This window comes from Melanerpes formicivorus, unplaced genomic scaffold (genome assembly GCF_026170545.1).
Source record: "Melanerpes formicivorus ecotype bairdi unplaced genomic scaffold, bMelFor1.0.p_v2 SCAF_2, whole genome shotgun sequence".
Taxonomy (NCBI): Eukaryota; Metazoa; Chordata; class Aves; order Piciformes; family Picidae; genus Melanerpes; species Melanerpes formicivorus.
The window spans coordinates 26,298,241-26,311,791 of record NW_027142354.1 but is presented as its reverse complement, the minus strand read 5'-3'; the positions used below and the strand labels follow the sequence as shown (position 1 = coordinate 26,311,791).

Below are 13,551 nucleotides of genomic sequence, written 5' to 3'. Positions count from 1 at the left end.
TGTGTGGATGATGCTGCCTTCTGACTTTAATGAGTAAATGAGTTAACTGTTAAATTATTATGAATGCTTGGAAGCTGTCTCTGTCATGCTTAACAGCTGTATCATTGGCTGTTGCATGACAATTTGTTTGCAGTATACTGTCTGACAAAAAAACTCCAAACAAATTTGACTTAAAGCAAGTTTCAGAAGACAGAACAAGGCATATAGGTATGGACAAAAGCCCAACTGAACTGTGGCAAAGCAGTTTGGAGGAGATTTTATTTAAGTGTTTAAATCTCTGCATGTTTATTTGTAATTGCTTCTGTATATAATACAAGTACAGAGAATCTGGAATACATACAGTAGAATGGGATCAATCCGTGGGTGGTCTATTATAGCACTTGAAATCCCAGTAGTCTCCAGACTTGTGTTCTTTATTAGTGTTTTCCATTAAGCTGGAAGGATCTGTCATATATCTACATCACTGCTAGCAGGCCACTAGTGTTAGTGAGTGTGGATTAGATAGACATTTGGGCCACTGTGGGTGGCAAGGAGTTACTGTGCGCTGCAGGATGCATCTGCCAGTATATACCAAAGAAGTTTGTAGTTATCTTCTAAATGCCACCCATGCTGAAGACAAATCTAAGGATGAGAGGTGGAAATCCTTGTTCCACTGAGACATTTTCCTTAGTATCAAAGATCTCACTCCCAATTCCTTACTTCCAAATTCAAGAGTTATCTCATAATCTGTTCCTCCAGTTTGATGTTTCAAACCTTTATGACTCTGTTAACAGAGTTGGACTGGACCACTGAAACCTTTTTATTCACACGTAACAGCACATTCACTCTTTATTCTGGTATAGGTATCACCATTAATTCTATTTTTTAAGAACATATGGTTTAGATATGCTAAAGTTTACAGATCTGGGCTGTAAGCAGTAATGGTTTGGTTTGGTTTTTTTCCACTATAAAGCTGTAATGACTGCCTCTTGGGTTAGAAAGTAATCGAAGGAATGGAACTGTGTTGGAATAATAGCCTTTTTTTTTTTTTTTTTTTAAATAAATCTGACATAATGCTGGCAGGCTGTGGGGATTTATTCATCACAGTTCATTAATGTTACCAAATCAGATTTTTAGCTTTTCCACCAAGTTAAGGAATGAACATACCAATCTGAGCAGCAGAAAGAAGAAATTTCCTCTAATGTGTGTTTGCTTTCAAGGCAAAAAAAAAATCTTGCCTCACGAGGACAACCAAAGCCTGCCTGGGCTCTTGACAGCATTTTAAAGAAAAATGTTGCAGATAAAGGTAGATGTCTCTGTAGGTAATTGTAAAACATTCACTGTAATGTAAAAGGAAGGGGTCTGTCTTGCAAAACTGACCAAACTAAAAATTAAGAAGTGGCTCCTTAAAGAATGAAGATCTTGCATTTTGCTCCTTCCTATAGCAAATGCTGCTTATGCTAATGTAAAAAACTAATGTATTTTGTTAAAGTCAATCCCCTGCTGACTGATAGTTTGTCCTTACTGCACTGAAAATGAGATCTGGGAATAGAAGCTAGGCAAAGTAGGGAAGAAAAAGAGACACTGGAGGAAGAGCTTGAGTCAGCTCATGTGAAAAGAAGAACAAGGATGAAATGTTGCAGTATTTTAGCTTCAAAAACCTTATGTTGTACACACTACTACCTGCTTCATCTTGAAGCTAAGTAGAGCGCTCAAGAAGACCATAAAAATAGCCAATGAATAAGAAAAAGGTGGTGGGAAATACGTATCGTTGCCCTCCCTTCCCATCCCCTGTTTGCATTTAATCCCCATGCAGAGGGTTTGTTACTCTGCCAAGGAAAAGCATTGCCCTTGACTTCTCTTCAAAAACAGCTAAAAGGAATGGCTTGTTCACTGTTACATCCAGGAACACTGCATCTTCCTTCTGGGCTGCAGGATCTTCTGGCTCATCTGTTGCATCGCCGCTCAGCTTGAAAAAGGCTTTATTTATTACCTGCAAGGCAAAAACATGAGTAACTCGAGAGTCATCAGAGCATGATAGTGATAGACAAATGAGTTTGAGTAGATCATGGAATGGAATGGAATAGGTTGGAAGAACCTCCAAGATCATTGCGTTCAGCCTATCATCCAACACCACCTAATCAACTAACCCATGCAACCAAGCACCCTGTCAAGTCTCCTCCTGAACACCTCCAGTGATGGTGACTCCACCACCTCCCCGGGCAGTCCATTCCAATGGCCAACAACTCTATCTGTGTAAAACTTCCTCCTGACCTCCAGCCTGAACCTCCCCTGGTGCAGCCTGAGACTGTGATAAAACACATGAAGTAAAAACTTAGATCAGCTGTTAGCGGTAGAGGAAAGACTCCTTGTTCTATAATGTGAGAAAAACTTTACAACTGCTTGTACATTGGGATGTATGAAATCCTGGCACCCTTAAAGCCCCTGACAGAACTTCCAAGGTGGTGCATCCTCTGGAAATGGATTACACATCTGAAACATAATTTGCCTTCTTTTTGTGAAAGACAGCCCTCTCTTTCAAGCTCTCCCTTTTTCCCCTTGGGACTTGAGTGCTGGAACCTTTCTTCAGGTGGCATTATGAACTTCTTGCACCTCTGCTTGTGATTTCTGAGGGTAGTCCCTAAATGATGGAGGATTGTTCTCAACAACCCAGATCCAGATGTGGTTCCTGGAAGTATTTCAGATGGAGATGGTAACAAGTGCAATCTAACTTGTACATAACAGCACCTAGCACACTCAAATCTCAAACTTCATCTCTGCATTGCCTGTTGTATTTGCTGCAATGATGAAAAGTGAATAGTTTAAGGCAAACCTGTTGCTACTGATGACAGATTAGTCTAAGGAATATTCACATTATTCCATCATTTTGAAAGGCCTTGTACTGAGCATGTGTCCCAAATGGCTCTGAAACTGAGCAGGTGGCTTATTTTTTCTGATGCCAGTGAAGGGTACTGTACCTTTCCAACTGTCAGATTGGCATCACTTATTTTACTGAGATCTGCCCCCTTCCCCAGCAGTGCTGGCAGTTCCATATCTGAAAGAAGCTCCTGGAGGTCAGAGCTGTCTTCTATTGTTAACTGCGGCAGTGTTAATTTAATTTCTCTGCAGAAAGAAAGAGAAAATTGAGTGTTAGCTGTCCACTCTGAAACCATGGTGTTCAGGTAGTCCTAGGGAATGAGTGTATGAAAACAGACACAAGAACTGTTGGTTATGTGAGGACAGACAGCTACCAAGGGCTGATGGGCATCATGTTACTGTTTCTAAAGGGGAAGTCACCCCAAATCTGTCTTGGTTATGCTATTAAACCCCAATTTATGGGTCCTGTGCTGTCAGCTATAGAAAGGCACTTGCTCATTTCCTTGAAATATCTCTAGATAAAAAGCTGATCCAAATAAAGTTGAGGTCCCTTGGAGTTGAGCCCCTCTGGGTTTGCAGGTGCATCTTCAATTTGTACTCAAGGGTGTTAAACCCTCCCTTGGTCAGGGAGCAGGCAGGCCTGTCTTGTGCACCCTGTCTCATTGATTCCTAGTGGAGAGTGCATGTACCCGAGACCTACCTTGGGGATAGCTCCTGAAGCCAGCCTGAGGACTGCAACGATAGCTGGGACTCCACATGCTCCAGGTCACTGCCATTGATGGGTTGCAGCAGCACCAGCAGCATGGTCTTGCTGAGAGGGACTTCCACCGCAGAAAAAGTCCCACTGTCATCAGTTTTGTACTTGAATGTCCCCATGACTGACAACATGGGGACCAAGACCTTCATGTTTGAATCCACCCAGAACTCCTGGGGCTCTTTGAGCAGGGAGACTTGCTTGGCATTCACTGAAAAACAGATTGAGAAAGAAGAAATTGATTCCCCTCTTTCTTCACTCCTCTGCCTATTACCAGTACATATGTTTGTTTAAAAATAATACACTGTGTGTTAGACAAGGGCTGTGTGTATAAATTCATGTCTAGCTACTGTAAATGTTTATCATGCCTTTGACATGCTTTCTGGTAGCATCAAGCAGAGGCTGGTGCAGGCTCACAACATGGGGACTATGACCATCAGGACTATGCTTAAAGCTGCTGTATTTCTACTGGCTTTGTGGCCTTTCCTGGGCACAGCGTTTCTGCTTGGTTGGTTGCCTGCTTCCTCACAAGTTCCTGTACGACACACAGGCCTGTGCCTAGGCTCCTCTTGGATTTCCCCTTCATCCCTCAAGTGGCAGTGATGGCACATTTCAGAACACATGCATCAGGGCCAGCCCTTGCTTCAGGACCACTCTCAGGCAACTGGGTAGGTTCAAGAAAGGGAAGGCAGCATGAGCTCTGGCTTAGGTCTCACCCTTGGCGATCTTATGAACCAAAACAATGGGGAAGACAGTAAGCATAACTAGCATAACAGGTGAGCCAAGGAAGTTAAAAAGGACATACCTAACCTCTTGCTAAATCTTAATACGTATTTTCCACCCAGTTCACAAGTATGAGCAGCCTTGCTCTCGGCTCCCTTGCTTCTGTGCACCTTTGTGTTGCAACATGGTATCTGCCACTGCCATAGATCAGTGTTGCTGCACAGTTAGGCTGTTAATACTGGCAGCGTTAAAGGAACTGTTGCTATCAGCAAAAGGGTCATAAATCTCCAAAATTGCTGTTTGCTGGAATTAGGGAATTAGGAAAACAGACGTATACATTGTGGTAAAGAAAGGAACTCCTTGCATTAAAGTAATTAATATTGGTGTAGAGTAGGAGATTATCTAACTGTACTGCTAACTGTTCTCCAGTAAATCCAGAAAAATGCTGGACCCTAAGATATTAAATTAGTAGTAAGTGATTTTACATGGGAGCACTCGTATCTTAGATGAGCATGCATAGAAAGAATATTTAGGCACTTTCACCTGCTATAATTTCACCAAAAAGAAGCAGCAGGTAGGAGAAGTGAAAGGTGTAAACAAAACTAAGGAAGTAGAGTTCATCCTTTTATATTATTTTAAAAGAATAGGGGATGAAAGCAGTAAGGAGTCACTTTTGCGGGGTCTGTATAACCTGCAGAATTTATTCTCACAGCATAGCAGAAGACCGGAAATTAAGAATTGAGTATTTGGACACATAAATGTATCAAAGTGGGATAGCATTTGGTTTAAAATAGTCTTGGGAACAGTACTGCGAAATTTCAATGATTTGGGACTGAGTCCATTAATATTTTACTAGTAGTGAACCATGGTAAACCAGCATCACTGTGTTTGAAATGGGTCCCTGTGGCCTTCTGCTAGGTGAGAGTCTGGACATCTGTGCCCTCAAAAGTGTAACTTGATGTGTACTCCCCTAAAAGCAGTCTGAAAAGATATTAGTAGACTTAATATGACTTTTTCTTGCAGCACATTTTTAGGACATTGGAGAAATCTATTTACTAAAGAAACCCTCCTTTTTTTTTTTGTCACAGACACCTGGAACATAAGATGAGTAAAACTGAAGAAGATGAACATCCCTTCTACTTCTATGGAAGGCACATTGGGAAATTGTTTCTTACAGTGAGATCTCCCATACCAGGACAAAGAAGCTGGGATTGTGCAACCTTCAGAGCAGAGAAGAAACCTGTATCTACAGTAAAGGGAAGATAACTGAAGTGAAAAAAAGTCTGTCAATTACAGAGCAAAGATGTAGCCTGGGAAAGTAAGAAAGTACTCTGTAGTTCTGACTTAAGACTACAGGAGAGAAATGTTGGTCCTCTGTGCTTGAGGTGATGATCTTCATGTTGTGTATTGCAGGTTTGTTTGGTTTTTTTAGTTGAGGACACTGGAACATTTATCTGTTATTTTGTACCTATTTCTGTCATTTAGTCCATCTTACAACTGTTGATAACATATCAGGAGCATATATAATGTGTTTCAGAGACAAAAAATAAAAGTACTCTTTTCTTTCCACAGCTGTAGGGACAAGCGTGCAACATGACAGTATTGGCTGTCATGATTGTCCCACTGCAGTCCAATGGCAAAGCAAATGCTGGATTAATCTCCTGTGTTTGTTAGAAGAGAGTTGCTTATCTGAGTCACTTACTCTTGAACCAATTTTCTCTATCCCACACATGAAGACTACAGTATCTCGAGTATACCCCTCTGAGAGAGCCTGACCTAGTGAATCAAACCCTCAAGCATGTGTACCTAATAAAATGACAAGTTTCCAATATGAAAGATGAGGGGGAAACTGTTCCGCTGAAGGAAAACTTTACTCTTGTGACCATGCACAACTCTGTAACACAAGAATTATTTTTGCAGTATCATCTTTGTGCTAGGTCTTCTTACACTAAGGAGAGAGATGGTACTCACAGCTCTCTGAGGAGCTGGAATCAATTAATAGCAGCACCTGCTTAGAAAATGATGACTCTCTGCAAGTTTTCTGAAATACAGTAGGCAAGCTGTCCTAAAGTGCACAGTATTGCATTCAGTCACAAGAATGTTAAAAAGCAGCTACACTTAGAAGAGGATACTCAGTATAGGAGAAATTCTGGGACAGCAGCACAGAATGACCCTAGACAATTAAGGGATTGCCTTACTTCTTTTAGTTTTATATGTACTCCCTGTTTCTATAACTGTAGCTTGTTGGGTTGCTTCCTGAGCCAGAAGTTGCCTCCAGAGTTCTGTGTATAATAACCACTAGAGGAGTAATTTTTAGCCTTTATTGAATCTGTATCTCCAGCCTATTACCCTCAGCTCCCCTGTGAACATACAGGCTCTGGGAAAGAGAATGCATTTCATAGGTTTGCTTTAAACCTGATCACTTTTCCTGGAGACTCCTTGTGACTTCTAGTTCCTTTGTAGTCAGAAATACCAAACAATCCTCTTTTATTCACCTTTCCACAACTTTCTGAATCATTAGCTTTCTGAACAAGGAAAATTTCTTGGAGGACATGTCCCTCAACCTCCTCCTTACTGCTCTTGCTGATATGTGTCAGAGTGCAGGCAGGACCCCCAGCACAGTGGTGGGGAACAGGGCATTACATGTGAAGCCTTTAATTTCAGCCCTGCTGGCCAGGCTTGGTCTTGTTTTCTTCCCAGAAGCAGGGCCCCATCCTCCACCCAGCCTGCCCCTGTCTCATACCTGCCAAGCGGACGTCCACTGCAAACAGTAGGTCAGCTGATGGATCAATGTTTGCCAGTAAGCACTTGCTTTGGCCCTTGCTTTTGGCCTCCACAAAAGCATTTATTTGCTTTGCTGCCTCGCTTGGGTTTGTAAAGTCAACAGCTCGAGCATATAGAGCATCAGCAGAGGGAAGCAAGTCCTGTATGAACTGCTGCGATAGAGCTGTGCCGGGGGCAGAGAACAGGTAGAGCATCTTGGAAAAGAGCAGCTCCTCATCCCTGCTCTTGACAAGGTTTTCAATCATCCTCAGGCTGGAAAGGACTTTATGTCCATCCACCCTGGAGGTGCAGTCAGGATCTCCAGACGGGGGAATAAATCCTAGCAAACCCTGCAAATCAGCTGCAGTCTGGTTTGAGGCACCCAGGTAGAACGATACCAAGGAGCTATAAAGACTGGTTGGAGACAGCAGCAAGTTTTGTCCCCTTCGTGCTTCCCGCAGCACACTGTAAAACCGTGTACCCAGCACACACACAGAGTCCTTCACATAGCTCAGTCTCTGCCTCCCCCAGCTGTTCAGGCTTGGGGCTTCCAGCTGGTCCTTGTTCAGGTCATCTTCATAGGCAGGTGTGGTGTGGGACTCGATGGAGATAGGGATAAGAGTTTTCATTCCCTCCTGGCCAAGACTTTCCAGCTCCTCACAGGTACTCTTGTTGAAAGAAAACAAATTGAAAGGGTGAACGTAGACTCGGTCAGAAGACACTGTGGTGAGGCACACCAAAAAACAGAGAAGATCTGCTGCCAGGTTCATGGTGAAAAATTGCTTCCACGGTGTCTGCTGAAAGAAAGAGTAGGGAAAAAAGAAATTCGGTCAGCCTTTTGTAGATATAGTTTCTCTTAGTCACAGAGTAAGGTGCTAGTGCTACATTGGAATTACAAAGGCAGGAATGTCAGTATTTAGTGCTGCTTGGTCTGACTCTGCTCCCTGAAAAGCCCAGGAGGAGATAGCCACCAGTTTGAAGGATAACAAGTAGAAAAATGCTAAGCACAGACTGACCTCTGTTAGCTCTATCAGTACCCCAGTGATTTAGTGCAGGAGGCAATACGGTTGTGCATGCCAGCTAGCTTGGCTTGCATATTAGAGCATGCTGATTCTGGCAAAGCACTATAACAATGTAAATATGTTTCTCCTGGGACCTGGTCACTACTATCTTTGCAAACTACAGTACTAAATTTTGCTGACACATGGGTAGGGTAAGTGATTTGCCTGCTCTGACGCAGGAAGTGGGTTTGGAAACCAAGTTTCTAAAGGTCTGACTGCTGAATGATCCCATTTTGTATGTCTGGTCAGCATAATACAGATCATTTTGTGTTTTCATAGCCCAGTACAAACATTCATTCTAGCTTCTAGGCAAACATACTCAAGTCTTCCTTATACAAATGTGCTAACCCTGAAACTGTTCTCGTAGCACCTTCTTTAATTTAACACAGAGTTAGAAGGGGTAAGTTGAGTTTTACTCTACTGTACAGTAGAAAGACCACCCACTGCTCTTGTTTTTTTCTGACAGAAAGTAGAGAATTTGACTGGATGTGGATGTCACTGGTGTTTTGGCAGAAAGGATCTGGTGCATATTGAGAATGTCGAGGACACACAGACACATACATGTGTGCAAACACAGTGACAGATTTTGTATTTTTATAATTCTTGCATTTCCTATATCAGTTTCTTTAATAACTAATTGCTCTGCTGCACCTTCCCTGGGTTTCTAGTATAAAACTTTGAATTCATGTACTTGAAATCCAAATGTTTTGGAAATTATGCATTTATAACACTTATCTTTGGCCAAAATTATGCTATTCAGAGCTGTACTTCTATTCTACAATTCATTTCTTGTTTATTGTAACTCTGTTCACCCTCTCCTGCACTGCAGAGCCCATTGGATGGGCAAAATGCTAACAGCCTTGCCAGCAACCAAGCTCTGCTTTTCCCTTCTTTCTCCAAGAGTTTTGGAATTGTGCCAGACAGTCTCAGGGTAGCCTGAGATTTTGAGAGGGTGCAATGTCTGTCTCACCAACACTTCAATTTACGCAGAGTGGAAGTGTCTGGGTTTAAATGCAGTCATTCAAGACCTGACACATTCCCAGCCTTATTTATGAAGTACAACCATATTCATTTCACTGTAGTATCATTATTCTCATGCAAATACAAAAACAGAGACATGCAGGTGCTTGGTAACCAGGCACACCTTGATAAGTACATCTGCCTGCTAACACACATCTGCATTCCCAGGCTGTAGGGTCGTGCCTAACAGCTTGGTTTGCAAATCAAATTTCTGCCATTATCATGGTCCCTCAGGATGTCTAAGCATCTTCCTAGTGGGTGCATCCAGGTCGAGCCTGAAACTCTGCTCCCCAGAGGCATGTAGGGCAGGACCTGTTGTTGATCTCCAGCCTTGTGCCTTCATACACGGATTAGTGTTCCTCACTAACTCCCACTCCATCCTCCAAATGTACACAGTGCTGCTATCTCCTCTGCTCCCTGCCCTTTCTTTGACTCCCCAGCCCCACTGGCATCAGGTGATGTGCATCACAGAGTTTCTTTGTCTCTTGTGATCAGTTTAAAAATTACCTTTGGAGGGGCCTTCCCAACTTCATACTCACAGTTAGCCCAGCCACTCTGCCAGTGCATTTCTAGACCACTCACTGCATTTTCTATATTGGGAAAACTCAAGAAAACAAACCAAAGGGATGCAAATGGAGGCAGTGCCTTTCCCACTCTGTTCTGATCCTGCTTTGGCAGGGGATTAGACCTGATGATCTCTTGAAGTCCCATCCAACCTCTAATATACTGTGACACTGTGACACTGTGATACCGTGATACTGTTCTCTCTATCATACAACTCTTTTGAAGCATTTCTTAATCTTTCCTGTAGCAGCAGGAAGAGTAACTCTGTGCCACCCAGTCAGGCTGTGCCATGAGGCATATTTGGTGCCTGGTGGTTACTTCTCTATGGCTGCCAGAGCCACCATACTAGTTCTTTTCTCAAGAGCATAAGCAAGATGAGCAATTCCCACCACCACCACACACTTTCCCCATATGTGGAAAGTCAATGTGTCTTATTGTGTCTTATTTCCCTGAAGAAGTAAGCCTCAAGCCTTTCAGAAAAACATGAAAACCTGACTTTAAAAAATGTTTTTTAAAGCTAATCCAATAAGTCTGCTTACTTGCCTCAGTCCTGGTGTGTGCTGCCCCTCCAATGCTGTCCTGTCTTGGGCAGGCTCCTCACAACACCCCTTCCCCCTGGGGTGGTGTGATTGCAGGTGGATTTATGCTCTTTCCACAGGAAGGATTTTTGTACATCTCTGCAGTGGCATTGCGCAAAGCTACTTTACATCACAGTCTGGGGCCCTGAGAAAAGTTAGCTCAGGCCAGATAGGTCCCGATGAAACCTGAACACAGCTTAATATCAGCGGCATAGAAAGTTCCAGGGGTGGATACAACCTTTAACCCAACCCAGCACATCTGCATAGCCTGCAGTTACACATTTACTGAGACAAACACAGGCATTTACTATGCAGAAGAGCTGTTCATAGGAACTGAAAATAACTCAGCTTGTTTTGTGGTAGACTGAAAGTAATACAGATTTCTTTGTACCTGTATTTGTTGTAGAGTTGGACTAGATTTCTTTTCTTCTCACATAAATTGCTTTTAATCTCTTCCTTGCATTCTAAGTACCCATCAGTGAGTGGCACATGTACACTACTGCAGAGTAAAATGATTAAACTCTCATTTTTTACCCTTTCTTTCCCTTTTGATCTATCCATAAGATCAAAAGTTCTTCAAAACAAAATGGGTTGAAAAGGAGATAATGAAAGCTAGATGGATTATGTTGCCAGAGCTAAATCACAAAGACTTCAACCTTCCCAGTCTCAGCTTCCCAAGACCTGTTTGAAAGAAGGCAGCAAGATTTGGAGATCTTTCTGCTGCTATTGAAATGATCCTCCAGCTTTGATGTGTCTCTTCTTCCCCTTTAAGCAAATAAACATTTAATTAAATTAGGGACAATGCAGCTGAGTCAGACCGAGTCTTCTTCAATGCCCCTTTTAGAGTTACCATTTTAAATGCCATGGTTCTAGCAGGAGTAGAGCTGATTGCACATCTGTGCCCTGATTTTAGAGGACCAGTCAGGTGTGGTTTATACTGGAGTGCCCAGTTACATGTTGGGTTCAAAGAGAGAGCTGTGAGAGAGGGATGCTTTTGGTGCACACGGCAGTTAGAATGGTAGAGCTGGAGGTGGAGACACAGACAGCTGAATCCTGCCAACCTGAGTGCTTTGTCCCAGCTGTCTCACACCAAAGGGATGGGAAATTTCTATCTCATCAGCCGTGCTTTTCATTGAAACTGTCTGATTACTTTATCTCTAACACCATCTGATAGTGGTTCTGAGCACAGGCCCATGTGACATGTTGTCATGTACACAAGGCTTAAACAAGCAGCTTGAAATATTCAAAGTGTTTTGTGCTCTTAGTGTCTGAGCATCTTGAGTGAAGAAGTACCTGGCAACAGAACAGTCCCCAAGCACTTGAACCATTTCCAGCAAGATATGTAATGCATGCAGCCCAGCCACAGATCCAGACAGCAGGAGAAGTAGTTCTTCCATTAAAAATTAACTTAAAATTAACATAGCTAATTGCTAAGAGGATAAGATAGCTTTTGAGTTTCAGTCTACTTTCTTTCCCCTATCCCCTATCCCCCCAGAGAGTTGTTCCTGTAGGGAAGATACCTTAGAGGTGAGTGAAGGTGCAGGTGGGTTGTGTGACAGCATAGCCCACTTGAGTCCACATGAGACACTAGACACCAGTAACGTGTACCAGAAGCCAGATCACTTCTGTGCATGACAGCTGTAGCCGGTCTGCTACACCCTCTGAGGTGAGGCTTGAACACAGGGGAAAAGCAAACCCAGCCTGATACTGTAAGTATTGAGGACACAGGAACGAGGCTGTTTCAGTGAAGGGCACTTTGTGTTCTCTAAAACTCTGAAAAATATCTTTATGAACAAGAATTGCTGAGTTTGGTTATTCAGCTGTAAGTGATACTAATAACATATACTATGGCTATCAGACTTCTGTGTTCGCTGTGGACAATAAACACTGGAAGAGGAAATCACATAACCCACAGCCACTGAAATCTTTTTCTTTAAATCATTATGCCTCTAATCTGTAGCACTAGGAAGGCATGGGTTTTTTGGTATCTCCTGCTTCCAGCTACCCTTCGGGCCGTGACCGAATCTTGCTGCAGATGGTGGTCTCCTTTTGCTACAGGTACCAGCCATAAATCAGGCATCCCCAGCCACAGGGGATGCTGTCTCACGGAAGAGAGAGTGTAGAAATCATCTGAACAAATCCAATGTGGTGCTCTGTCACATAAAGAACGTTCAGCTTTTATTTGAAAGTTCTCAGGATTTTCTTCCAAGCTGACATTTGGGGCTCTTCTGGTGTTTGTGCACTCAGATCTATCGTTTTCCTTTGACAGAATATTGTCAATGTCTTTGAGTAGCACAGGAGTCTTTTTTCCACTCCTCCCAAGTGATTAAGTAATTGGATTTAAATCTCCCAGCTTTCTCCAGGAAAAAGGTTTCACCAGAAAATGTTCAATGACCCTTTCCCCACAGTGCTCCTCCCGCTCTGAACCACCAGGAGTATGACTGCCTCAGTCATAAGGGAGAATCTTTGATTTCACCTTACATTCATGTTCTACTACAAAGCTCAGACACAACACCCCTCCCCCCCAATCTGCCAGTCACTTAATTAATTAATACTTGCTCACTCAATTCATATTCCCCTATTAAGAAGAATCATGCACTAGCACACTTTTTAGATCTTTGCCTTTTATCTTCTCACAGTTTCTACTGAAGGAGAAGCTTTCATATATGAAGACCACAGAATGCTACACCTGGAACATATTTTATCCTAGTAGGATTTAATTACAATTAATCTGTCATTTTACTTCTGAGCCATTTCTAAGAAGGAGTGCATGAGTATTGTTCCAATTACAATATGTGAAACCTGTTGTCAGGTCTTTTTTTTTTTCCTTTTTTTTTTGTTAGGTTGCCATGGTTTTAGGAAGAAGTATGTGCTTAAAGACAGAGCTTCAGCTTCATAAAGAAGAGTCTCTATCCTGCCCTTCAGCTCCAGCATCCAAGGAGTTGGCTCTCCAAAGAGAGCTGTGCCAGAAACCCTATTTTGAGTCAAACATAGTTGAAAAGCTTTCCGGCAGCTAGGAACCTAGGTGAAGGCAAGACTGTTTCTACAGGAATACCATGTGCAAAGTAAGCCCAGGGCCCATGCATGTTTCCTAATCAATCTCTCCCTGCAACAGCCACAGTAAAGGTACAAAGAAACACAGACCTCTCAAACTTGCTCTTCAGTGAAGATGTTCTTGCTCTCTTGTTCCCCACTCTTCCCGATTTTGGAGGGGTATTTGGCTCTTGCTTTT

At 42.7% G+C, this 13,551-nt stretch overlaps 1 protein-coding gene across 5 annotated transcripts; it reads right to left on the bottom strand.

Annotated features, from left to right (window-relative positions):
• Positions 1 to 241: 241 nt before the first annotated feature.
• AGT (angiotensinogen) lies at positions 242 to 13,551 on the bottom strand. 5 transcript variants are annotated; one of them, XM_068154008.1, is made up of 5 exons: positions 13,464 to 13,551; positions 7,077 to 7,890; positions 3,557 to 3,821; positions 2,958 to 3,102; positions 242 to 1,972 (listed from the first exon to the last, which is right to left on the bottom strand). In XM_068154008.1, the coding sequence occupies exons 2-5, from the start codon at positions 7,864 to 7,866 to the stop codon at positions 1,781 to 1,783; spliced, it is 1,392 nt and encodes a 463-aa protein (XP_068010109.1). In that variant the 5' UTR covers positions 7,867 to 7,890; positions 13,464 to 13,551; the 3' UTR covers positions 242 to 1,780. The 5 variants fall into 5 exon arrangements, with proteins under 5 accessions (XP_068010109.1, XP_068010103.1, XP_068010126.1 ...); XM_068154002.1 differs by having other exon boundaries at positions 7,077 to 7,893; positions 13,464 to 13,527; XM_068154025.1 differs by lacking the exon at positions 13,464 to 13,551 and adding an exon at positions 10,281 to 10,496 and having other exon boundaries at positions 7,077 to 7,893.

Excerpts from the sequence above, each read along its gene's own strand:
- AGT (XM_068154008.1), bottom strand. The coding sequence starts at position 7,866 with ATGAACCTGGCAGCAGATCTTCTCTGTTTTTTGGTGTGCCTCACCACA. Across the intron at positions 3,822-7,076 it reads AGTGGACGTCCGCTTGGCAG|TGAATGCCAAGCAAGTCTCC; the intron begins GTATGAGACAGG and ends TCTGTTTTTCAG. Across the intron at positions 1,973-2,957 it reads CCAATCTGACAGTTGGAAAG|GTAATAAATAAAGCCTTTTT; the intron begins GTACAGTACCCT and ends TTTGCCTTGCAG.